The sequence below is a fragment of the Eptatretus burgeri genome, chromosome 3 (genome assembly GCF_056783735.1).
Source record: "Eptatretus burgeri isolate ZD-2024b chromosome 3, Ebu_testis_v1, whole genome shotgun sequence".
NCBI lineage: Eukaryota > Metazoa > Chordata > Myxini > Myxiniformes > Myxinidae > Eptatretus > Eptatretus burgeri.
The window spans coordinates 120,441,176-120,467,689 of record NC_140963.1 but is presented as its reverse complement, the minus strand read 5'-3'; the positions used below and the strand labels follow the sequence as shown (position 1 = coordinate 120,467,689).

The 26,514-nt window shown below is 41.9% G+C and overlaps 1 protein-coding gene across 2 annotated transcripts in view; it reads right to left on the bottom strand.

Moving 5' to 3' along the window:
- The window catches only part of RGS7BP (regulator of G protein signaling 7 binding protein), a 91,927-nt gene that overhangs the window by 44,333 nt on the left and 21,080 nt on the right, over window positions 1-26,514 (bottom strand). For both annotated transcript variants that reach the window (XM_085875372.1, XM_085875371.1), the window contains 2 exons: window positions 12,947-13,077; window positions 8,860-9,031 (listed from right to left, as the gene is read on the bottom strand). In XM_085875372.1, coding sequence (XP_085731498.1) covers window positions 8,860-9,031; window positions 12,947-13,077 — 303 coding nt within the window. The remainder of the gene's footprint in view (window positions 1-8,859; window positions 9,032-12,946; window positions 13,078-26,514) is intronic.

Below are 26,514 nucleotides of genomic sequence, written 5' to 3'. Positions count from 1 at the left end.
TCACACCCTCTGTCTGTATCACATGAACATATGTGTTCATCTCAAAATGGAACTCTTCCGGTCCGGAACTCTTGAACATAATCCATGAATCTTTGCGATCCGGGGTAATGCCATTAAGTCTCCGGAGAGCAGTAGTGAGTCTCCTTCCAAAGTCGGGTGATCTCCGACGGATGGAAAACTGGTGACTGGTCTCATTGTTTTGTACTGACTACAAACTCTTTTCAAAAGCGATGGCAAATCGTCTGAAGAAAGTCATTGGCAATCTCGTCCTACCTGATCAGACTTTCTGCATCCACGGTCGTTCCATTTATGACAATATTTTCTTGGTTCGGGATCTAATGTGTGCTTGTTTTGATCAAAATGATTTTGGGATATTCTTTTTAGACTTGGACAAAGCTTTCGATAGTATTGATCATGTTTTCTTGTGGCGGATCCTCGAAGCAAATGGATTTGGGGTGAATTTCAGAACTTTCATAGCTTTATTGTACACTGACATATTTAGTGTCATGAAGGTTAACAATGAATTGATTTTCCCAATACAGGTTCAGAGAGGTGTGCAGCAGGGTTGCCCAGTTTCAGGCTTGCTCTTTGCGTTGGCAATAGAACCACTACTTTGTACACTCAGGGAGAATATCTCTGGTCTAAATTGCTTTCCAAGGAGTCCTTCGTTGAAGATATCTGCTCATGCTGATGATGTCTGTGTCATCATCAGAAACAACCAAGACATTGCTGCACTCACAGAATCCCTGAGAACCTTTTTCCTGGCTTCTTCCCTCAAAGTGAATGGGAAGAAAAGTAAGGCACTGTGGGTGCCATACCTTAAAAATTGCCTTCGTGTCGTGACACCTCCACCAACACTTCCGGAAAACCTGGAATGGAAGACAGAAGGTGTGGCATATCTTGGTGTTTTCCTGGGTTCCACACAATTCATGAAAAAGAACTGGGAAGACATGACTGAAGAAATAAGGAAGAAATTGAACAGGTGGAGAAGAGGCTTCCCACATCTATCTTTTAAAGGCCGTGTCTTGGTGGCCAATAACTTGGTTGCTGCAGCTCTACGGAATAAATTTATTTGCCTGCAATCACCAGAAGTACTGCTGCGCACGATCCAGGCAAAATTGGAGGACTTTTTTTGGGGAGGCCATCACTAGCTGCGGCCAAATGTAATATGCCATACTTCGTCCAACGGAGGTCAAAACCTAGTTCTTGTGAAGTCCCGCATCATGGCTTTTTGCTTGTCCTCCGTTAAACACCTCCTATCTGCTGAACACCTGCCAAACCGCCCCTTGGTCTGTCACATTTTGCAACAGTCGGGCGTTTTTGGCTATGGTCTCAAAATATTCCTGACACACCTCAAGGATGTGGATATATCAGTTTTCCACTTATTTTATCAGAGCCTTCTCAATGCCTGGAAAGGTGAGTCACAAAGCGGACGCATACTCCCCAAAGATGTATGAAGTTGAGCCGCTATTTTTAACCCTCTCTTTCCTGATATATTCAGGAGTCGTGAATTGTGCCAGCGGTTCAATGATGTGGGCATAAACAAACTCTGGCACCTACGGCCAAACTGTGGTGTAGGGTGGAAGACTGTGGAGGAAATTTCAACTTCAACAGGGATTAAATCCAAGCGGACACTTGGACTAATCATGAGGAAGGTTGTACAAAAAAATAATCAGTTACGACTATTATGGACTCAGATCGCTCGTGTTCATCCTGAAGAACCCTATTTCCCAAAGCTACTCTTTGACTGTTCTCCTAGAGATCTCCCCCCTGTTAGCACAGGGCTAAATGAACTTCATACTGCCACCAGCAAGAACCTATACAAGTCATGTATGAAGAAAATTATCGGTGTGTCACCACTAAATGGAGTGTCACGTTGGAAGAGGCTACATCCTGCCAGTCCCCCCACTGAACATGTATGGGAATCAATGTATTGTAAACCAATCGCCAAAAGAATGGGAGATCTCCAGTGGCACCTTGCCCACTGGATTATCCCATGTAACACATATGTCAGGAACTTTGCCCCAATATCCGCATGCTGCCCATTTGGTTCTGTAAACGAGGACGTATTTCATTTTTTTTATTGCCTGTGGAAGACTTATTCCATTATTTCATTGGTTAAATTTTGTTTCTCTCAAAATGAATTTCATGTTTAATTTTCGATCATTTATTTTTGGGTTCAAAAAAGAATGCCAACATGCCAAAAAGTACGAACTGTTATGTTTTTTTGTTGGTACAGCAAAGCTTGCTATATATCTATCGAGAAGGGAGAAGAGAAATGGTAAACCACTTCAACAATGTAATGTCTTTTTTTAGTACGCTTGTTTCCGCAAGGTTAAAACTTGAATTTAAATTTTCCAAAACCATGGATATTGTTGATGATTTTGTGTAAAAATGGTGCTTGGAGGGTGTTAGGCTATTGGGCACAATCCTGGATAGGTCACCACTCCAACACAGGATACCACCAAGCTGGCACTCATTTTGCCAACCTCAGAAGGATGACGGGCAGAGTCAACCCCACCTGGTATTAATTCAACGGTGAGTGGGATTTCAACTCAGGATCCTTGGATCCAAAGCCCACCACCCCTAATCATTAAGCCAACACCAAGCATACCAAAATAATAGCATAATAATAAGTTCAGTTTTATTAATCTATAAAATGTATGAGGTGTGTGTGTGTGTGTGTGTGTGTGTGTGTGTGTGTGTGTGTGTGTGTGTGTGTGTGTGTGTGTGTGTGTGTGTGTGTGTGTGTGTGTGTGTGTTAATTACATAGGTTACTTTTTGTGCCTATTAATTACATACATTTATTCATTAATTTCACCCCATTGGAAAGTACCTTTTGACCCTTGAGACTGCTGAGACATTTGAAGACCCTTTAAGATCCCCAAGACCTTTAGGACCCCTAAAGACCCAAAAGACATCGAAGAACCAAAACACCCAGATGATCCAAAAGTCCTTAAGGACCCAGAAGACCCAAAGGACCCCAAAGGCCCTGAGGACCCAAAAGACCCACAAGCCCCGAAGACCCTAGAGACCCTTTAAGACTCCACTATTAATGGATGATGATGATGATATGTGTGTGTGTGTGTGAGAGAGAGACACACACAGACAGACACAGACACAGACAAGCATGTTTTTTTGTGGATGAACGCTGGAGCATTCGGATGTGGTATGTGATACACCAAAGTAATCGTCATGACCTCCAGAGTTGAATAGGCGAATTAACTATAAAAAATCCGCTAGAATTCCCATGTTTTAAACGCACGCCATTTTAAGGTATATGAAGCAGCTTAATATGTCCTTCCACGGCATGGCATTCTAATTACAAAATAAATACAAAAACAATGATAACATTTCATCAAAGCATATGTCAATTAATGGTAATAATATTTACAACAACAATAAGAATAATAGCATCATGTGGCAAAAATAATAACAAACATATAATCCACGTATTGGCCCCAAGTACATCTGAGCTTGGTGAAAGGCAAGCTAATGCTCAAGCAGGACAGCAGGCAGGTATGCAACAAGGCTGTGAAGACCAATGAAAATTTGGTCCATCGGACCAACGGGCCCACAAGTCTCTTAAAAAACAAAAACATACAAAACCATAAACTGAAGACTAAAATGGTAGTGTTTACATTAAAGTGAGAAAATTGATTTAAATTGAATGAAAAAGCAAATACCTCTTCAGTACAGGTATATAACATTTCAAAATGAAGCACAAGCATACAAACAACAATAAATTATTCAACAAATAGGTCTATAAATTAGAAATAAGTGTAATCGGTATACAAATATCAGAAAAACAGATAATATTCATTACATTTAAGAATTTTTTAAAAGCTGAAAACATTCAATAATTATACAAAATATGTGAAATGTATGACAGTGCAGAGTCGATTGAAGACAATGAGGGCTTCTGGCAAAACAATAATATTGCACCTTATTCTGTTGAGAAATTAACAACGGCACGAGAGGAGGCATACTAAACCATGGGCGGGAAGAAGCCTTGGATAATTGAAGATGGAATGGGATGAGAGAGAGATAGAGATAGAGATAGAGATAGAGATAGAGATAGAGATAGAGATAGAGATAGAGATAGAGATAGAGATAGAGATAGAGATAGAGATAGAGATAGAGATAGAGAGAGAGAGAGAGAGAGAGAGAGAGAGAGAGAGAGAGAGAGAGAGAGAGAGAGAGAGAGAGAGAGAGAGAGAGAGAGAGAGAGAGAGAGAGAGAGAGAGAGAGAGAGAGAGAGAGAGAGAGAGAGAGAGAGAGAGAGAGAGAGAGAGAGAGAGAGAGAGAGAGAGAGAGAGAGAGAGAGAGAGAGAGAGAGAGAGAGAGAGAGAGAGAGAGAGAGAGAGAGACAGACAGACAGACAGACAGACTTTCTGTGGAAGAATTCCCAGGCTGAGTTAACATCAGGGCAGTCGATATGGGAGATCAGTCCCGAAGAGAAATGGCTGTTTGGGGTCTCTGTCGATCTGCCTGAGTGAACTGCCAGACCCGCTGATAGTCAGCAGAAAAATGTTGACTTATGGAAGAAGCCAGACACACTTGGGCACTGCGTACTACAGTGCTACCTGGGCCTTTCTGAAAGGATTGGCAAGATAGTATGCAGTGCATGGATTGATGTAGCCTACAAGCCTCTACACACCATCCATAATGTCATTCCCAGACTAAAGGACACAATACCAACTGGTGATAAATCTGGAGTAGCTTACCATTCGTCATGCAGAGATTGTACATTGGTGAAACTGGAAGAAATTTGAAACAATGGCGAGATGAACATTATAGAGCAGTTTGGCTGGGAAAGGTGACCCAGTCAGCCACAGCACGTCATTACCTGCAATGTGGCCAAAATTTGACTTTGAGGGAACCTGCGTCCAAGACACAACATCCAACAAATGACACAGATTGACACTGGAAGCGGGGCACATCATGAGCTGAGAGGATGGTCTTACTGGGAAGACTATGGTGATACCCACACAATACACACCTCTGATACAAATGTCAAAAACTGGACAGTGCAAGCAACTGGATAAGGTGAGCAAAAACAAGGCTTGATCCCCAACACCCCACCCATACATGCACAACATCTACCGGAAACTCCACCAACCATGCAACCCACACGTCACCACGTCCAACCTGGACACGAACCCATCCATGTTCATGACCCGGAAGCAGAAAAGCAACAAGCACACACACATACACGCACACACACACACACATTCACACACTCACCCCCACATATTCAACACCAGATTACGATTAAGTAATAAAAAAGAGCAGAGCAGGCCATCAATTATGCAATTTGACGTTTATTGCTTAAGGTTTGGCAAAATAAAAACACTTCTCCATTGATCTTGCGCACCGGCACATGACCTAAAATGAGTGGTCACCTCGGGAGTAAAACGCCTACTGATATGCGGGGTCTATTGGCCTGAGGAAGCTCACTGGGAAGTGGGTGAAATGTCTCCTGAGACCAGGTCTGCTCTTGCTTATTACTTAAATTAGTCAATCCATTTACCTTTTCGGTTGGATGATATACGGTGCGATGCAAAAGTTTGGGTTATTCTAATGACACTAATGTATTTGATTTGATATATGATATATGATAAAGCAGTTCCTTGGCAAGGGTTACATTGGTCGTTTCCTATTTCCTTCCCAGAATTTTTTGTCTGTGTTTTATCCTTTTAAATGCTGAGCATCAAACAAGGAAACAGCGCGTACCATTAAATAAAAAAGTCTTTGGTATGACTTTGCCAGGGCTTGAGTCACAGACCACCCAGACTCAGAATGGATGCTCTAACCATTATGCCACCAAGTCTGGTTGATGATGTTCATACCTTAGAGTAAATTCATTAAAATTTCAGTGATGACAGTCATGTGTTTATTATTGTAAATTAACAACCTCTATAAATGTGCATGAAACATACTGCTTGAGTAAATAACAAGAACAGTCATTTTATAGTGTCCATCAACACTTTGCGTGTCTGCCCTTTGCCTTCTTGAGTGCCACCACTCTTTTACCCTTGCATCCTGTACATGACTGAAGCACTTTTACAGGAACATTGTGCCAAATATCCTGAAGTACATGCTACAGTTCTGTAAGATTAGTTGGGTTCCTCTTGTTCTTCTCTGTATCCATGTCATCCCATATAGCCTTGACAGGACTCATGTCTGGACTCTAGGATGGCTCTTCTAACACTTGGAGCACACCAACTTTAACCTTGTTCACCAAATATTGTTTTACTTTATTGGAAGTGTGTTTTGAATCATTATCTTATTGGAAAATTAATCCTCTTCTGATTAAATGATTTCCACTCGGAACTGTAGGTGCTGCAGTATATGCTTGTACTTCTCTTTTGTTCACGTCTCATTGATTTTAACAAGTTTTCTCTCAGCTAAAGCTGAGATGCAACCCCAGACAACCCCAGAGCTTCCCCTGTATTTAACAGTAGGCTGCAAACATTGTGTGTTGTAACAGTGATTCGGCGTACAAACTGGTGTCTCTTACATCCAAACACTGGTGTCACAGGTGGAAAACGGTTATGTATTCACCGCTGTTTGCTTGTTTGTGAGCATTATATCTCAAAAAGTTAAGGAAGGATTCAGACGAAACTTGGTGGACAAGTTGGGGGAGTGACAAGGATGAATCGATTAGATTTTCGGACGAGAATTTTTTTTTTTTTTAAGTGATTCATCACCATTGAAAGATGGGGCCAAAACTATATATATATTGTTACGGCTGTGGAAATTCGCAGAGCACCATATAGGTCCTTAGATCTGTTATGTCGATAAGTCTGTGTTCAGATAGATTTCCCCACCGATGTCTAAGGAAATTATTTGTGTGAACCCTGCTGTGAATCTTCAGTTAGCCGTTTTTCTTTTGCTATCGTTATTTTGGACCAACCGCTCACAACAACCACCTCCACCACCAACACCTTCTCCACAACCGCCTTCACACAACCACCTTAACCACAACCACCCAACCACACCACCACCACCACTCATGACCACCACAAAGTGCTAGCCATGCCACCATTACGACAACACCGTAACCGCCTTCACCACAACCACAACCGCATTTCTACCTCGGCACACAGTTGCGAGAAGCCTGGCATTCATCGGGGGAGAACGGACGACGGCCCCACCCCCCAATGACAAACCCTACCAGGGAATAAAAACCAACGAAAGCTATGAAAACAAAAGCAAAGGAAAGGCCCCAATTCAGGAGGAAAAACACCCTGCTTCTGGAAGTTTCCCGCGCGTGCTGGAAGAGGGGGGCAGAAGGGAGGGCGAGGCGCCGTGGAGATAAAAGGGCACGCTGAACGCAAGTTGGAGTTGAGGTGTGTGGAGGAGAGGAAAGAGTGTCATGTCGGAGTTGTGGGCAGTTGTGTGGAGCCTTTGGTCACTGAGTCGTCTGGAGTCTGCAGTCGGTGAGGAGCTGAAGAGAGAGGAGCGCAGCGGAGCCAAGGCGCACAGCCTGCCGGACCGTGCCTAGCCATGGGTCGCTGGAGAGGGGACTTCGAGGGTTGCCCGAGCGAGTCACCACGAGGGACAAGGTAGCCAGCCCGGTCTCTCGGAGCCTTTGCGGTCTACACGGCTCATGTTTATAAAGACCCCAAGAGGTCCAGTCTACCCCTCGTCTGTCCTGGGGTTTTTCCTTGTTTCTTTGTGTGAACGTTGTGGTGTCATGTCTTTAAGTAGAACTGTTAAGTGTGTACATAATAGATAGATGGTAGTAGCTCTTTTGCATTGCTCGTGGTTTGTCCCTTACATGTTACATAATTGCATGCGTGCTTTTGTTTTTGTCTTTGTCGATTGCAAACTGCATGCGTGTCTTGCCTTGCTTGATAACATGACTGCATGACTGCATATGTGCCGCTTATTCAATAAATGTGCTTGTTTAAATGTTAACCCGTTTGTTGCGTCCCTTTCCTTAATTGAACTGCCGTTCTGCGTTCGGAATATAGTTGGTTTTTAAATAGCCGAAAAAGTGATCGGGTCCAACGGGGCTGCGTGATAAATACCCCGCTCGGTTATCCCAAAACGAAGCGAGCTGCTTAAGCGGCTCGTTTCCAACGGCCCCGTTGAGGTACAGTCTCTCGGTAGTCTGCCCGTGCGATTAATTAGGTATATCGACGATTCGGCGATTGACCCTGTAGCGCGGATAGAGTGTTGACTAGGCTGTGGTGTGCTCAAACCACACCCGTGGCTGGTTTTCGGCGTTGATCCGGAAAGCCGCGACTGGATTGCACGTTCGGTGGGCGAAGCGGCCGCTATTGGTAAAACGCGGTCGTTCGCACGCCAGGCGGGCGAGAATCCACAACAATATCATGATATTTTTAAAAAGTTGTAGGTAGATTATGTCCAAAGTCAGTGGATGAGTTGGGTATGTGACAAGAGCAAGCCGATTCGATTTTGGTTCAGGTCCAGATACAGATCTGGCCTATCAGTGGGATACAAAACATAAACTGTTCAGCCTGGTGTAGGTATGTGCTCTATTTCCTGTTATCTAATTATATTGCACTCTTGTAACTTCCCACAAATGTTTAATGTGGAATAGCACCACAAAACGTGAAAATAACCCAAACTATTACATAGTACTGCGTACACATATAACCTTTATAACATAGATGGCTATCATGTGCTAGTACCCTCCCCAATTTGGAAATTCCTGTTCTGCAGGTTGAAGCTGCACTTCAGCAACATGTTGTGATGGATTTGCGACATGTTCAAGGGTAAATTCTCACTTATGGAAACGTTCAGGACCATAGTATTGAATGCCCTGATCATTCCAGAGGGACAAGGTTACAACCGCAACAATTCTCGTGTGATATAAACTCGTACCTCTCCGTGTTCTGGATGTCCAAGGTAGTGCTCCAGCACACCTGCGGCCCCGTTTGTCCTTGACGTCGGCTGCAAGGTGAAGAGGCTGCAGAGAGTCCCTTATGGTTGACTGTTTGTGGCTCCTTGGGCCCTTTTCGGACGCCTATTCGCGATCCCGGTCTCTGCTGAGTCTCTGGGTTGTGGTTTCAAAACAAACACACACACACACACACACACACACACACACACACACACACACACACACACACACACACACACACACACACACACACACACACACACACACACACAAACACACACACGTGAAGACATTTTATTTTTGCATCTCTTACTCTTTATATAACGTTTAGAAGATATTGTAATCGTTTGATTACTGGATTCTCGTGTTTTGATGTTCTACTTTTTATAACAATAATAATAAAAATAATAGCAGCAGCCATTTCCCCACCGTATTGCCTTTGCCTGCTTTCCATTCTTATTGCCTTTCATCTTTAAGCTCCATATTGATTTATTTATTTTTGCAAAATGTATCAGTAACGTTTGGCCAGTCCCTATGCCAGTGATATATGTATGTATGACTTGTATGTATGTATATATATATATATATATATATATATATATATATATATATATATATATATATATATATATATAATTTCAGAAGAAGAAGGTGCTTTCAACCAAAAGTAAAAACTAGATCGACTCCGCTAATTTGAGCAAAAAAGTGAGAGCAAACCCGGTCTCAGGCAGTGTTTCGCCAGCTTCGCAGCCGGCTTCACCAGGCACAATTACAGGCACAATTAGTAGGGCACCCAAATAGGCCCCACATACACACCCCCTGAGTACTTTTGCAAACACACTTTTTTAGAATCCTTAAGGTGTCCAGTTAACATTTTTAAATATTAACAAGAAAATTAGGTTGGTCTTGGAGTCTATTTGGCTATTTGGCTGCTTTCATAAAATCTCGTCGGCACCTTGGGTGAAATTTAGGTTATTTTGCAAAAAGGTTAACATCCTTCACCTTGTGGTTTAAACTGTTGTTCCCCAATGCTAATGCTTGAGGTTCAATCCACTTCCAAGCTGTGGGTAGGGTGAACTTAATATAATAGGTTTCTCCTTTTTGTCTGATCGCCCAGGGAGCTTCAGATCAATTTTATTACAGAAGATGCATTCAGGGCCGAAAATAACATTTTCTGACTGTTTTATGCGAGGCGATCGCCGAAGTGCCGCTTGAGATGTTGAGGGCTGGTTTTGATTTCAGTTAGCCGATGAAGGGACATTGGAAAGTACTTGTAACATCCTCTGTGATAACCAATGGCATCCAGTTCAACACCTCCTAATGAATCAGGCATCTGACTGCATATATTCTCCATATGATAGGAAGACCTGAACGTTCAGCTAAACGTTTATCACGGATGTCATGCAGGAAGGCCAATTTCTCAATGGGATCTGCTTTGATACTGCTAAATGATGTAAAATTCCCATAATTATTAATACCAGTCACATGCAAGATACAGTTGGGGGAAGAGACTTTTTTAGCTTGAGAGTCAACTGGACTTTCAGTGCTCGGGCGTTTTTTTATCCTTTAGGCATAGTTGGGTTAGTTTCTACTTGACTATGATGTGAACCTTCCACGAAATAAGCAATATGTCTCTCCACATTCTACAGATTAGTTTCTCACCATCACCGTTGCATGCACCTGAAACCAAAATAAAATATGATGAAGCAATTGAGGAAAAATCGTTTCCAGAGGTTACAATAATGTTGGTCAGTTTACATATGGCGAATGACCACCACTGCCTCAACAGACACAAGTCAGTAAGGCCCATCCATTGATGCAATGAAAAAAAAACTTAACACCTGAAACAAACAGAAAGTATTATTTAGTGTTATTGGAAGGTAAGGTAAGTATAACACAGCAACAATGGGAAACAGTATAAATTCCTATTATTTTATTTGATTTAAAATTCAAGTTCCAGGATCGTATCACTTAATCAAGCTGCCTCATTTTAGGGTATATCGACGATTTGTTCGTGACAACTTCTACTCCATACATAAAGTGAATGAGACTATTCTTACCCAGGCCCAACATGGACCAAGAGTTCTAGGAAAACCGAAAAACATGTCACAAGGTTACAAAATTTTACAAGGACTGACCATTGCTGACACAGTTATCAGATACCAGTAAGCAAGGCCTATACAATATGAAATAAGAGTTACAATGTTGTTGGTCAGTTTATATGTGGCAATTAACCACCATGGACCCAACGTAAGGCATATATATGATTCCTTAAGCATGTTTTTTTCTTGTTTTTTTTTTCACCATTTTGAGAAGTATGACCCATAAAGCATTATGAAATATTAAAAATGATATTATAAATATATTTGTCATGTCAAAATTGTATGGAATGGATGTTTCAATTGTATTTCGAGCATGTTTGGTTCAAAAAGTTATGAAAATTTGTTTTTCGATAATTGTGCATGTCAAAATCCAAGATGGCAGCCAAATAGACGCCAAGACCAACCTAATTTTCTTGTTAACATCGAGAAATGTTAACTAGACACCTTAAGTATTCTCAAAGTGTATGTTTGCATCAGTACTCAAGGGGGTGCACGTGGGGCCGATTTGGCTGCCCTACTAAATAGACCCCGAGCCTCGGCACATGTCCGGTTTTTATTTCGATAGGACCGCTTATTTCTGGTCTTGTGCTGGTGATCGAGGTCAAATGGAGGAGTGCTTTTAAAAAAAAATTATTTTACAAAAGCAAAAACAGCCGTCAAATCAAATCATTGAAGGGGTGCTCTGCTCCTTTTTGCTTTTACTTGCATGTGATCTGGTAATGTATGTGTGTGGGTGAGCACGTGTATGCGCTTGTTGTTGTTTTTGTGTTTGTGTTTCCGGGGCACGAACACAGCTGGTTTCATGTCCAGGTTGGGCATGATGACGTGTTGATTGTGCGAGTGTTGGGGTTTTCGTTGGGTGTTGTGTGTTTGTTTCGTGACGTTGGTTTTTGCTTTTGCAAAATAAAATAATAAAAACCACTCCTCCATTTGACCTGGAACATCAGCATGTGACTGCGAATGAGCGGTCGTATTGAAATAAAAACCGGACATGTGCCGAAGCTGGGGGTCTATTGTGCCTGATGAAGCCGGCTGCAAAGTTGGCGAAACGTTGCCTGAGACCGGGTCTGCTTTCGCTTTTTTGCTCAAATTTAGCAGAGTCGATCTAGTTTTTTACTTTTGGTTCAAAGCATCTTCTTCTATAAAATGTGTAATCCCAACCACCCCAATCTTATAAAATATATGTATACATACATATAAATATATGTATGCATGTATGTAGGTGTATGTGTATATATATATATATATATATATATATATATATATATATATATATATATATATATGTATATACTTGTATGTATGCGTATGTGTGTATATATATATATATATATATATATATATATATATATATATATATATATATATATATGCTTGTATGTATGTGTATGTGTATGTATATATATATATATGTATGTGTATGTGTATGTATATATATATATATATGTATGTATGTGTATGTGTATGTATATATATATATATGTATGTGTATGTGTATGTATATATATATATATATATATATGTATGTGTATGTGTATGTATATATATATATATATATGTATGTGTATGTGTATGTATATATATATATATATATATATATATATATATATATATATATATATATATATATATATATATATATATATATATGCTTCTATGTATGTGTATGTGTATATATATATATATATATATATATATATATATATATATATATATATATATATATATATATATATACATACACATACATACAAGCATATATATATATATATATATATATATATATATATATATATATATATATATATATATATGTAAAACAAAGTGTCCAAAAAACAAAAAATAAGCTGAAATACCTTTTAGCTGCATACAAATCATCGTTTACTTCAGAATTGCTAAGGAAACAGCTAATTGCTGCACTTTCATAAACTAAAACCCCACTGGACCGTTATTAAATGCCACATACCTGCTGCTTGTACATGAAACGTCTGCAAGAGATATTTAGCTTTCAGCATCTCTGAGATGTACATCTCCATAGCACCATGCAGCTGCACATAGAGCTTGCAGAGCTCCCAAGGAAGCTCACCTTCTTCCGCTCTGCAAGGGAGAAGAGCTTGGTTTCGGTTTTTCAAAGATCATGTCAGGCAAATATTGGTGAACCATAAGCCTAAGTGGAGGTGTTTTGGTTCTTTTGGGAAGTAAGGCACATTAATAGGCTGCAAATAATGTCATGAGCATGCTGTCATGGAATAATCATCAATTATCCAAATCGATAAAGGTTGCATCACTTTTCTGATGTGTTATCGATTGTTGGCAGTTAATTCTGCCTTAAAGAACACTTTGGCGAGACAGGTAATTCTGCCTTGTTTATATAACTGTAAATAAGCTAATATAAATTAGTGATGCTCCTCCGCAAGGCCCCTACAGGTATTTCATCTCAACTGCAGCGAGTTAGGCAGCAAAGGTCAGTGATGCCATAGACCGATTGATGTCACGGATGCGGAATATGGTTCAGGCTTTCAAGACCTACACGTTAAAGCAATTTAAACTAGAGAGTTCGTGGAACACCTTTCCCCACGCAATGTTCAAGTATACAATTCAATTGAATAAAATAATTTTAAAGGTCGAATAAATTTTTTTTCCTGAAGTTTAGCACCACTTTATTTAACGTGTCCAAGTACCACAAAATTGGAGGTTTTTCGCAGCGATAAGAAGGTGATTTGTGTTCTACGTACTTAAAGTATATAATTCAATAGAAATAAAATCAAGATTGTAAAAGTCACATATAAAATAAAACGAGCTCAAATGAGCGAAGATCATCGTCCTCTTAATGATGACGTCATAAAAACGAATATGACGTCATTGTGATGTATCAGGTTTGCGATAAATTATCTGTGCTAATGCCCGGCTTGATTCCCGCAAACAAAATTCAAAAAACTTGCCTAGTTTCGGAGATATTTTTTTAGGCGATTTCCATTAGCGGAGATATTTTGACGTCATAACTTTTTTTTCTCAGAGGAATTTTCAAAATCGGAGATGGTTACTGTCTGCGCAGGGTATTTCTACATATATATGCCAACTTTCAGGAAGTTTCGATGAAAACTGGAGGCTGTGAAACAAAAAAGTCCACAAAAAGAAGATGAAGAACAACAACGTAAGACTTCGAGATCCTCCAGGAGGATGTAATAAAAATTCTGGAAGTTTACCGCCTTTGACGCAGTGCCTAATACACCACCGTATTTAACATGTTACATTAGTTATTCATGCCTCTTGTTTGTGTCCTTTGTGACATGTTTCGAAACAGTATGTTTCCTGTTTGGAATGATTTTCAAACTTTTTTGATTGCCAGACAGGCAGAAAGAGGAAAAAATCATCTCACTCCTTTCTGCGCATGTACAATTTGGACAAATTTAGAGCCAAAGTTTTTCAATTTATGCTCCGATTTGTGTTCAAAATATATTATTCAATTGAAGCTAAGTTGTTCCTCAATCATAAACTGATGTTTATGGACAATAGGACAGATGGAAGTGAACCAATTTCTTAGCTCCGCTTTTCACTTCACCTGCATGGCGTAATTGGAACGACACTCAGTGGAACACATACCTCCACTAGGCTGAATAGTCACCTACACAACTCATTCACCTAGTTTTATCATAACTCGTCCACAGCTTTTTGAAATATCATGATCTATATCGTTTTTGGCCCCATCACTCAATGGAGAAGAATCACTTTTTAAAAATTTAAAATTCTCGTGTCCGGATCCAGATCTGGATCTCCACCAACATCGATCCGATTCATCCTCGTCGCACACCCAACCTGTCCACCAAATTTCATCCGAATCTGTCCATAAATGTTTGAGATATCCTGCTCACAGACAGACAGGGGTGAAACATAACATCCGTCCACCTTCGGTGGTGGAGTTAATTAAAAAAAAAACAGCTCATCACAATGCATTGTGTTAAATTGGTCTGAGTCTGAACCATGAGTTGAGCAAGAAAAGAGGTTTGATTTGAAAATGTTGCAAAAAAAATGGCCTTTGATAGAAAGCTCATGTTTTGCAAGCTCATGGAACAGCTGTCAAACACACACAGCGGAATGGAACCGCTGACATCGCACACTCAGAGGAGACTTCAAATCAGATGGTTACATGTCCATTCATTGGTGTTCATGAGAAAATTCATATGCTGGAAAACTGGGTGTTGTTGCTCTGGTTGGAGATCGGTTGGGTGTTGTCACATTTCACCGTTGCCGTCGTCTGGCCTCTGCTGGTGGATTTAGCTTGGACCCGGCATTCCATGCACCTCGCCAAACTGCCTGGCACCAATCTGAACTGCACTTGGTCGTTTCCTCCCAACTCTCCAATGGGACGTTAGTTATCGTTTTATGCAGTCTTTGTGGCATATAACTTGGGGCGACTGCGGTGATGACGGTTATCTTAAGAGAGCTCTCCATAGAACGCTGCTTTCGGGATGCGATGGTCATGCATTCTCGCTGTCTCAACCCACTTGTGAATGTGACAGTTCATGAAATATGAATGACAACTCAACCCTTTTGTGGGAAATATTTATCAATTGCAAATGGACGAAGTATTTGAAAGATCCAGCACACTGTGGATCAGGGCAGAAAAATAAGGTAGGTAATTACAGTCAGGGCCAAATGAGTTCAACACATGGATGAAAAAGAACCACCATGAGCAGAGAGAGAGAGAGAGAGAGAGAGAGAGAGAGAGAGAGAGAGAGAGAGAGAGAGAGAGAGAGAGAGAGAGACTGACTAAACATGCATGGTCTCCTGGAGCAACATTCACCATTGTAATCTGGCACTCTCAAGGTATGTTTGAGTTGGTCGTGCAGATCAAACATGCAATGCTGGTACTTATTACTCATTTTGCATTCCAAATGACATTCCGCATACATTCTCCTCATAATGATGGCTTAAATAGGCATACTTTCAATCTTTATTACATGCCAGGGATTTTTCAAGCATCTCATCAGTCAAGCATTGCTTTAAAATACTGCTACTACGACTACTTTAACACCGACAATTATTCCCACCTTCTTGTGGGGTCAGGCAGGGAAGTCTTTCACGAACTACTTGACCAGGACTGTCATTCGACTGAAAGCGCCAGGTGTTTGTACAGTAATCTGTTCAGGGTGCCTGCAAGAATTCGTTGACTTTTCATGAAAGGGACAGAGTGATCGTTATTTCATGTCCACCAATGACCATTTCTGGTAGATGGGTCTTCCGTGTTAACATCCCTCCGATGGACGTCACACATCGCCCTATATGCAAAGTGCCAGGATGACGGTCTGTAGCTCGATAGAGATTCAAACCCAGGCTAGAAAGCTTGAAGGTGAATGTACACACCTGTAAGATGTCCTTTCGGCCTTTTCGGCGGAGTGCTTTGCAACACTGACCTTACTTATCACAATAGGCAACACTAAGAGTCAGATGAATGTCCTTGTAATCAAGCAACGTGCTAATTGATACAACAGGATTCATACAGGCCACCGGTCAGACCTTTACTGGTGGCACTGGAGAACAGCTTGAGTGCACTGACTCAGCCTGCTTCATTAACACACCATCTGACTGTGTTGCTGCCCAAGTCCATCCAAGTATACATCTTAATTATCTTTCCTTTATTTCAGGCTTCCCTTTGTTCTTTGTTGGCTCGTCAACATGCTCTTCCATAATCCGTTTCTTATTACAGTACGCCTAATATTGCTTTACAGACTGAGATTTCACCACATTTTTACAAAGTAGGCAAAGGCAAACGACATTGAGGATAAACAAGGGAATGTTCGATCTCAGGCTGCTCAGCACTCCCATCTGAGGGTTGAACACCTAGCTCACGGTGCTGAAATCCAAATAGAGGAGCACATTTTCAAGTGTTTGTGTGTTTGTTTTTGCGATTCGATGTTATTCTTTCGAGGTCCAATCGTAGTAAATAGAGGCCCAAAATTTTGGGTTCTTCTTGTCGCGCATGGCATCTTGGCTGCCGAGTTGCTATCATTTTGTTGTGGCGTGACTATGCCGCTGATGCTGTGCCCCATACCAGTACACTGGTACTCATTTCGACGACCTCGGAAGGATGACAGGCTGAATAAACCCCACCTGGTGTTAATTCAGTGGCCAACGTGGCTCAAACTCAGGACTGTAAGATCCCAAGCCAACCACCATAACCACTTAGCCAACACCAGGCTTGAAATTTTGGATGTAAGCACTTCTGAATTTAGGCAAGCCTGGTGTTGGCTTAATGGTTAAGGTGGTTGGGTTAAGATCTTAAGGTCTTGAGTTCAAGCTCCTGATGTGATGTTGAATTAATACCAAGTGGTTTGACTCAGACTGTCATCCTTCTGAGGTTGGCAAAATGGGAACCGGCTAACTGGTAATGGGGGCATTGCATTCTGAAATACCTAAAGCCACAGTCATGCTTCCAGAAAATGATGTAGCAAAGCAGCTTGAGGCTGAAAAAATCTGGGCAAGGTTTGAAGCTACCACCTGTTGCCCTTGACGTCTGTTTTGATGCCACCAAAGGCTGCTAAAAAGTGAATATCGGAATGTGAAGTCAGGCATTGCTGCTGCTGACTCGCAGGTGAAAGATAACCACCATGAAGCAGGTAACTCCTCTCTCTCTCTCTCTCTCTCTCTCTCTCTCTCTCTCTCTCTCTCTCTCTCTCTCTCTCTCTCTCTCTCTCTCTCTCTCTCTCTCTCTCTCTCTCTCTCTCTCTCTCTCTCTCTCTCTCTCTCTCTCTCTCTCTCTCTCTCTCTCTCTCTCTCTCTCTCTCTCTCTCTCTCTCTCTCTCTCTCTCTCTCTCTCTCTCTCTCTCTCTCTCTCTCTCTCTCTCTCTCTCTCTCTCTCTCTCTCTCTCTCTCTCTCTCTCTCTCTCTCTCTCTCTCTCTCTCTCTCTCTCTCTCTCTCTCTCTCTCTCTCTCTCTCTCTCTCTCTCTCTCTCTCTCTCTCTCTCTCTCTCTCTCTCTCTCTCTCTCTCTCTCTCTCTCTCTCTCTCTCTCTCTCTCTCTCTCTCTCTCTCTCTCTCTCTCTCTCTCTCTCTCTCTCTCTCTCTCTCTCTCTCTCTCTCTCTCTCTCTCTCTCTCTCTCTCTCTCTCTCTCTCTCTCTCTCTCCACCCACTGGGGCAGTGCTGGGTAGCCCCTGCTGGTCTCATGAAATGTTATTTGCCGATCGTCTATTAATGTCCTTGGAAGTCTCCTTATGTCCTTATCATGCGTCTGATGCATCTCAAGCTACTTCAGAGCCTCACATCATGGTTAAAATGAAAAAAGCAATTACATGAAGTGCAGGGCATCCAAGATTAATTGAAACAGAACATTGTGAATGAAATAGAAGGTAGTATGATAAGAGACACCATTTGCAAGATGCACACATTGTAAGAAATAAAATGTCATCCTCACGATAATCCAGGGACCGGTGTGTGTGTGTGTGTGTGTGTGTGTGTGTGTGTGTGTGTGTGTGTGTGTGTGTGTGTGTGTGTGTGTGTGTGTGTGTTTATTTCTTGTGCTACTCCTACAGTTCTTGGCTGATTACATCCAGACTTGCTACATAGGACCAGCATGACCCCAATTAATGTATGGGGGTGTTTTTTTCTTTGCTGGTGGTGGGGAAAGCAAATTCTCCATGTAAATGTGTATCGTGTAGCACCACCTCCAGGTGGTGGTCAGTACTACAAGTCTCCACCATTTACAGTGCAGTGTTCCTGTCCCCACGTTTTCCAGTGCGGTGAGGTGTTTTGAATTAGAAGCAGTTGGTAAGTTTTTACTTCATGCATGTAACCTGGGTTATTTATTTTTTGCCTATACAGCGCTGAGGTACTGTACAACAAAAATGGTGGGGTCTCTTCTAGTTGCAGTGCCCGCAGTCCAAAAACAAGTCACCGACTTAAGTCTCTACACATAATAGACATCAACACAACAAGGCAATTCTGGTTTCCAAACCAATCCATCTACTGACCATTGGGTCACTCTCGCCCACTCCCATCCTAATTGCCCATGTCCCAATTTCTCTGAAAACTGAACCCTTGGGACATATGCATCAAAGCACTTTATCTGAAGTGTAAAGCCTGGTGTTGGCTTAGTAGTGAGGGTGGTGGCTTGGGATCCTTGGGTCCTGAGTTCAAGCCCTGTTGGCCACTGAATTAATATACACCAGGAGGTTGACTCAGCCTGTCATCCTTCCGAGGTCAGCAAAATGAGTACCAGTGTACTGGGAAGGGGGACACTGCATCAGCGGCATAGCCGTGTCTCAACCAATGATGCAATCAGCAACAACAGGCTGCAAAAGAGAGAGAGAGAGAGAGAGAGAGAGAGAGAGAGAGAGAGAGAGAGAGAGAGAGAGAGAGAGAGAGAGATAGAGAGAGAGAGAGAGAGAGAGAGAGAGAGAGAGAGAGAGAGAGAGAGAGAGAGAGAGAGAGAGAGAGAGAGAGAGAGAGAGAGAGAGAGAGAGAGAGAGAGAGAGAGAGAGAGAGAGAGAGAGAGAGAGAGAGAGAGAGACACACCCGCAGTGTAAGTCGTCGCAGGTTGGTCAGGTCCAAGAGTGTCATTCACCCCCTCTAATTCTCTTCGCACCCTTCAATCCACTCCTGTGGATCTGTTGCTTTCAATCTCCCTGGATTCCATACTTATTTATTTATTCATTCATTCATTTTGATTTGCTATTATTCCAAAATCTTGTCGACCTATGTGGCTAATGTTTGGGTGCAATTGTAGACTTTAACCACACCCTCGATGAAGAGATGTCAAATAACCAGGTCATCCAGCCACAGGAACTGTTTCCATAAGCTTTCTTGCGAGAGGCAGCAGGATCGATGTCTGCATCCTCCTCCAGGGTCTGGCAGACCCAAATTTCTCTCATCCATTCCCAGAAGCCTGCATTCTCCTCCAGGGTCCGGCAGACCCAAATTTCTCTCATACACTCCCAGAAGCCTGCATCCCCCTCCAGAATCTGGTAGACCCATATTTCTCTCATCCATTCCCAGAAGCCGACCCTGGGCTGTTACGCTTGTCTGCTCGGCTGCTTGCGATGAGAGTTGGAGTGAGTTAAGATGTGTTTTGGCCTCGTGCAACTCTTTATGTTTCTCTTTCATCTTCCCATACCACCATTTACTTGCCCGCACTTTCTTTTCAGCTTTAGAGAGCCCTTGCTGTACGTGTTTGGCTTGCTGCCGATGCAGCTTATCTAATTCAGCTTGCAGGGCTAGGGTGTTAGCCTGTACAGGCTGCTGGCAGCTGTGATCACTGTCCAACTCGGCTTCGAGCTCACGCACTCTCTCCCAAAGACTTTTCATCACTTTCTGGGCTTCGCTCTTCAATGACTGCAGTTCAGTACGCAATGCTCTGATCTCCTGGTGTAAGCTCTCTATCAGTATACCTTCTTTAAAAGGCTCATCTTCCTTATTCATCTCGTTTTTGCCTCTCGTCCAGCAATCATCATCCATTGGTTCATTCCCCACAACACATTCCTCAATTTTAAACTCCCTCTCAAGTGGCACAATTTCTGGAGTGTCCTTCTCAACTACTGGATCAAAAGAAGACTGACAAAGTCCCTCATAAAGTTCAGCATGGGTCTTGTTGCTAAGTATGTCCAGTATTTGGCAATTCACCTTCATCATGCAATTCATCCACCTGTTTCTCCTCAATATCCCTTGCTGAAGAATGTATTGGTCTGATATCTGGAAGGGATTCCCGGGGTACATCAGCAACTGCAAGTTTATCCAATGAAAAATTCTGAGCATCACCTTCATCACCAAAATCCTCAACATTCGCACCAAGTGGGGGCATTTTATCTTCAAAGCCTGCATTTTCTCTAATTGGCATTCACAATTATCATCGAAGTCTGAAGTCTGAGATTTGTTCTGTGAATTCATTTCAAAAACATCACCTTCGCACTGGTTCATTCGCCAGGCATCCTGTTCTTCCTCTTGAGGTCTGTTTTCGCCTCTTAAAATCGCCTTGCACTTTTTAAAATTGGGCAATTCACTCTCCAGAGTTTACATCAGCAAGCCCACTTCTGATTGTTTCCAAACTAACCACTTGCTCGGTACTTGGAATGTCAACGTTAACGTCATTCTCCTTCACTACATGTCCTGCAAATGGTTCAAACATTGGCTCCGCCAAATCTGCTCGACCATTTTTAGTAACATCCCCATTGTCAAAGTTCTGCAAGTCCACAACCCAACTTTGTATGAGTTAGTCTATCTAAGCATGGTCTCAATGGAACCATCCACGTCACCATTGAGGCTAACAGAAACTTTTGGTTCCATCTCCTCTCCCTTGAAGGTCGTGTCCCAAGTATTCAGCCGCTCCTGTAACATTCCATCCATCCTTTCCCTATTCGATTGTGGCTGCCACAATCCTTTATCAATCAACACCCGCTCTTGTTCTATTACATTGGTTTCCAACTTTTGCAACAAACCGTTGCCCTGACATTTACACAATTCCAATTCCTTCTCCCGCCGCTGCCCCATGACGTCCACGTCCACGTCTTTTTTTGCGTATGCCGGTCGATTTGTTCCATCATTTGTTTCATTATTTCCATAAACTGGTTCATATCCAGTGGTTTTGATGAGGCCAATCTGTTACTATTGGGTGTGGATCCCAGTGGAATCGCTATGTCCTCCTGGAGGGGAATTTGGCGGTGGGGGTCCCCACTCAGGATCAGGGAAACTTTTACCCTATGCTTATTAACCAGCTCCACCCTCGGCTCGCTTCCTTCATTTGACTACCTTTCCACCGAACTGCCATTTTGTGCTCGTCCACCATTTCCCCGCACGCATTTGATCTCCTCAGAAAAAAAGAAATATTTCTCTCCCTTAAATTTCCAAGCGTTCTTTTCTCCTGACACCAATTATCATGATCAACAATTTCATGTCCCCTGTGAAATGTTGTTCAGAGTTTGAATCCTGCACTCCCGAGGGAGTCGAGGCAGATGGAAGAGGGGGGGGCTTCATAATCCCACTCCTGATCAACAAATGTTGATCAGGGTTCGAATACCACTCCTTGACATCAAGTTTGAATCCCACTCCTTGACAACAAATGTCGTGGGTCTGGCGGTTAAGTTTAATCTCCCCGACACAATTGTGGTGGACGGGCGGTTAACACTGACCAAGCCCGGATTGCCAAGCAGTTCTTCCTTAATAGGAGGTGGACATGTTGATCCTCGGTGATTATAATGCACGCGGGAGGGCATGGGGCACAATGGCGTTGCGATGGAGGCACGGGGAAAGCTCAGCACAGGGGGGTTTATACTCGACCCCCATAACAAATACACGGACACATCAACTGAAAATAACTTTGGAATTCAATGAAAATAGACAAATATTTACAAAGCACAATAATTCAGATATAATAATAATAATGAGATAAACTAAAGTCTAAGTCGAGGTGCCTCCACACACAGGCTTAACTACAGACAAGGGAAAACAAAAGAAAAGAAAACCCTTCCTTTACTCTGGCACTTTACTTTACTTTAGCTTGGCCAAGAGATGTTTTTTGTGGAACTTGGAATCAAGGCGCTTCTATTTGCATGTGAAGACGTGCGCAAAATGGCGCCAAGTCACTCCCTTACAGCGGGAAAGTGTGCCAGGCAATTCGTGAGCGGTGTCCAACACCAAGGCTCAGAGACCCCATGCAGCTTCTTCATCAATTGTCCTCACCGATGCCATAGCTTTGCAGAATCACGCCATCCCCTTGGGTGACACACACAAGGGGAGGCTCATCCCACATGACCAGCCAAGAGTCGATGGCCAGTGTCTTGCTCAGTACGCGAGCCAAATCGCCTCAGCCCGAATACGAGAATCATGCTGTCTTCTTCATGCGTCGAAGGAAAGCCTGCTGTAAAACCAGTTCTTTCAGGCCATCTCTTCACAATGTTCTCTCTTTTCCGCGTGTGCTCCTCACTCCACACTCGTGCATTCCTTCTTCATTCTCTCTGTCTGATGTCACACCGAACCACCGTTCCATCTCCGGGGCGTGGCTTACTCACACGAAAACCCGGGAAGGCAGGGCCTCTCTGTTCGGCACACCTGCCTTGCTTCTGACCTCACACCCATCAATCATCAGCTACGGGGGTGTGACTTCACTCGCAGTCACCCATGAAGGCAGGACTTCTGCCTGCTCGGCACATTTGGCTCACTTGTAAATGCAAAAATGTAAGAATAGGTTACAGGGGGCAATTACATACTGGGTGAACTTATTCTTAATCCCTATCTAATTAACACTGCACCACCCTCCCGTGTGGTGACTCATAACACTGAAACTCACAGTCTCCCGACTTCATTACATCGAGATGTCTCCCACACATCCACGGAGCAAACAACTCTTTTCAATCCGAACTTACCAATGAAATTCCTTCATCAACCCCCACAACCAGAACAATATATATGTGTATGGATGTACACAAACAAACAAATACATATATACACACAAATACAAATACAGACAAACAAACATTGAGATAAACATATATAGAGACATGATACAAAGATATATGTATCATAAATATATATGGAAAAAATACAAATCCTGACCAGGAATGAAACCCAGGTTCTCCAGCAAACTGTACCAGTGCTCTGCCATCAGCACTATTTGGGCAATCCACTAGCTGAGCACCGCAATTCTTGCACATATATAAGTGCCACTCTCCCCCACTGCTTCTGGGGCACTTGCTGCCAACCATAGGTTCGGAGCAGCTCGGGCCTGCTCTCTGGAGGGTCTTCCCCCTGTGGGGGTCACGTCCATGTCTGCTATTGAACACCACATGGAGCATGTTTATATAATGTGAAATGAAAAGGATATAACCATCATAAATATATGTGGAAAAACACATACATGTGGAAGAATTGCATTGCTTAGTTTGTGGGTTGCCCAGATGTCAGAGCACTTGCATGGTTTGCCAGAGGACCTGGGTTTGATTTCTGGTCTTGGTCTGTAATTTTTCCACATATATTTCTGTTTTTTGTGAACGTGGTGAGCTTCATACTCAAAGCATGCACATGAGAGAATAGGAAACAACAACACAATACCCTGGCAATTTGGAATCCGTGTCGTTGGCTATGACCCTTTTGCTTCCGGTATTTTTTGTTTCCGGTTTTTGTCATGGGGAATGATGCATGCCGGGAGATAAAGGCATCGTCGGAGACATGAAAGACCCAAATATCAGACATGGTGTATATTTCCTCCACTGATTTTAATAAAGATATCTCTCGCATCATCAAAAAATAATTTTTCATCGTGATTTACATTATTTGATCGCTGATCCCGAATCCAGGCCGAAGTAACCGGAAATTGCGTATGTTGTGAACAAGTTATAGGTAAAGTCAGAAGGGAATGTAAGAAGAATTCCACATTCGCTTCTGGTATTAATTTTTAGATGAGATCCTGTTCGAGGCGGTGTAGTTGTTGCTGTGAAGGTAACGTTGAGGTAATATTAATTTTTTTAGATGAGATCCTGTTCTCGGCAGTGTAGTTGTTGTTGTGAAGGTAATGTTGAGGTAATATGAATTTTTTTTAGATGAGATCCTGTTCTCGGCGGTGTCGTTGTCGATGTGAAGGTAATGTTGAGGTAATATTAATTTTTTTGGATGAGATCCTGTTCTAGGCGGTGTAGTTGTTGTTGTGAAGGTAATGTTGAGGTAATATTAATTTTTTTAGATGAGATCCTGTTCTAGGCGGTGTAGTTGTTGTTGTGAAGGTAATGTTGAGGTAATATTAATTTTTTTTTAGATGAGATCCTGTTCGAGGCGGTGTAGTTGTTGTTGTGAAGGTAATGTTGAGGTAATATTAATTTTTTTAGATGAGATCCTGTTCGAGGCGGTGTAGTTGTTGCTGTGAAGGTAATGTTGAGGTAATATTAATTTTTTTAGATGAGATCCTGTTTAAGGCGGTATAGTTGTTGTTGTGAAGGTAATGTTGAGGTAATATTATTTTTTTTAGATGAGATCATGTTCTTGGCGGTGAAGGTAATGTTGAGGTAATATTAATTTTTTTAGATGAGATCCTGTTCTCGGCGGTGTAGTTGTCGTTGTGAAGGTAATGTTGAGGTAATATTAATTTTTTTTAGATGAGATCCTGTTCTCGGCGGTGTCGTTGTCGATGTGAAGGTAATGTTGAGGTAATATTAATTTTTTTGGATGAGATCATGTTCTCGGCAGTGTAGTTGTTGTTGTGAAGGTAATGTTGAGGTAATATTAATTTTTTTAGATGAGATCCTGTTCTCGGCAGTGTAGTTGTTGTTGTGAAGGTAATGTTGAGGTAATATTAATTTTTTTAGATGAGATCCTGTTCTCGGCAGTGTAGTTGTTGTTGTGAAGGTAATGTTGAGGTAATATGAATTTTTTTTAGATGAGATCCTGTTCTCGGCGGTGTCGTTGTCGATGTGAAGGTAATGTTGAGGTAATATGAATTTTTTTGGATGAGATCCTGTTCTAGGCGGTGTAGTTGTTGTGAAGGTAATGTTGAGGTAATATTAATTTTTTTAGATGAGATCCTGTTCTCGGCGGTGTCGTTGTTGTTGTCAAGGTAATGTTGAGGTAATATTAATTTTTTTAGATGAGATCCTGTTCTCGGCAGTGTAGTTGTTGTTGTGAAGGTAATGTTGAGGTAATATTAATTTTTTTAGATGAGATCCTGTTCTAGGCGGTGTAGTTGTTGTTGTGAAGGTAATGTTGAGGTAATATTAATTTTTTTAGATGAGATCCTGTTCTAGGCGGTGTAGTTGTCGATGTGAAGGTAATGTTGAGGTAATATTAATTTTTTTAGATGAGATCCTGTTCTCGGCGGTGTCGTTGTTGTTGTGAAGGTAATGTTGAGGTAATATTAATTTTTTTAGATGAGATCCTGTTCTTGGCAGTGTAGTTGTTGTTGTGAAGGTAATGTTGAGGTAATATTAATTTTTTTAGATGAGATCCTGTTCTCGGCAGTGTAGTTGTTGTTGTGAAGGTAATGTTGAGGTAATATGAATTTTTTTTAGATGAGATCCTGTTCTCGGCGATGTAGTTGTTGTTGTGAAGGTAATGTTGAGGTCATATTAATTTTTTTAGATGAGATCCTGTTCTCGGCAGTGTAGTTGTCGATGTGAAGGAAATGTTGAGGTAATAGGCAGTGGTTTTATCACGGTTATAGAAATGCACAAATAATTAATTTGATCTATAGTATACCCAATCACACCTTTATGACTAAAACATTGAAAAAAAACTAGAGAGTAAATACTCCAGCAGTTTTCAGTCGACCTAATTTTACAATAAAGATATCTCCCGCATCATCAAAAAATAATTTTTAATCATGATTTACATTATTTGATCGCTGATTCCGAATCCAGGCCGAAGTAACCGGAAATTGCAGCATCAAATGTAAGAAGAAGTCTCCGTTCGCTTCTCGGCTTTGACTCTTCCATACACACATACACACATACACACATACACACATACACACACACACACACACACACACACACACATACACACATACACACATACACACACACACACACACACACACACACACACACACACACACACACACAC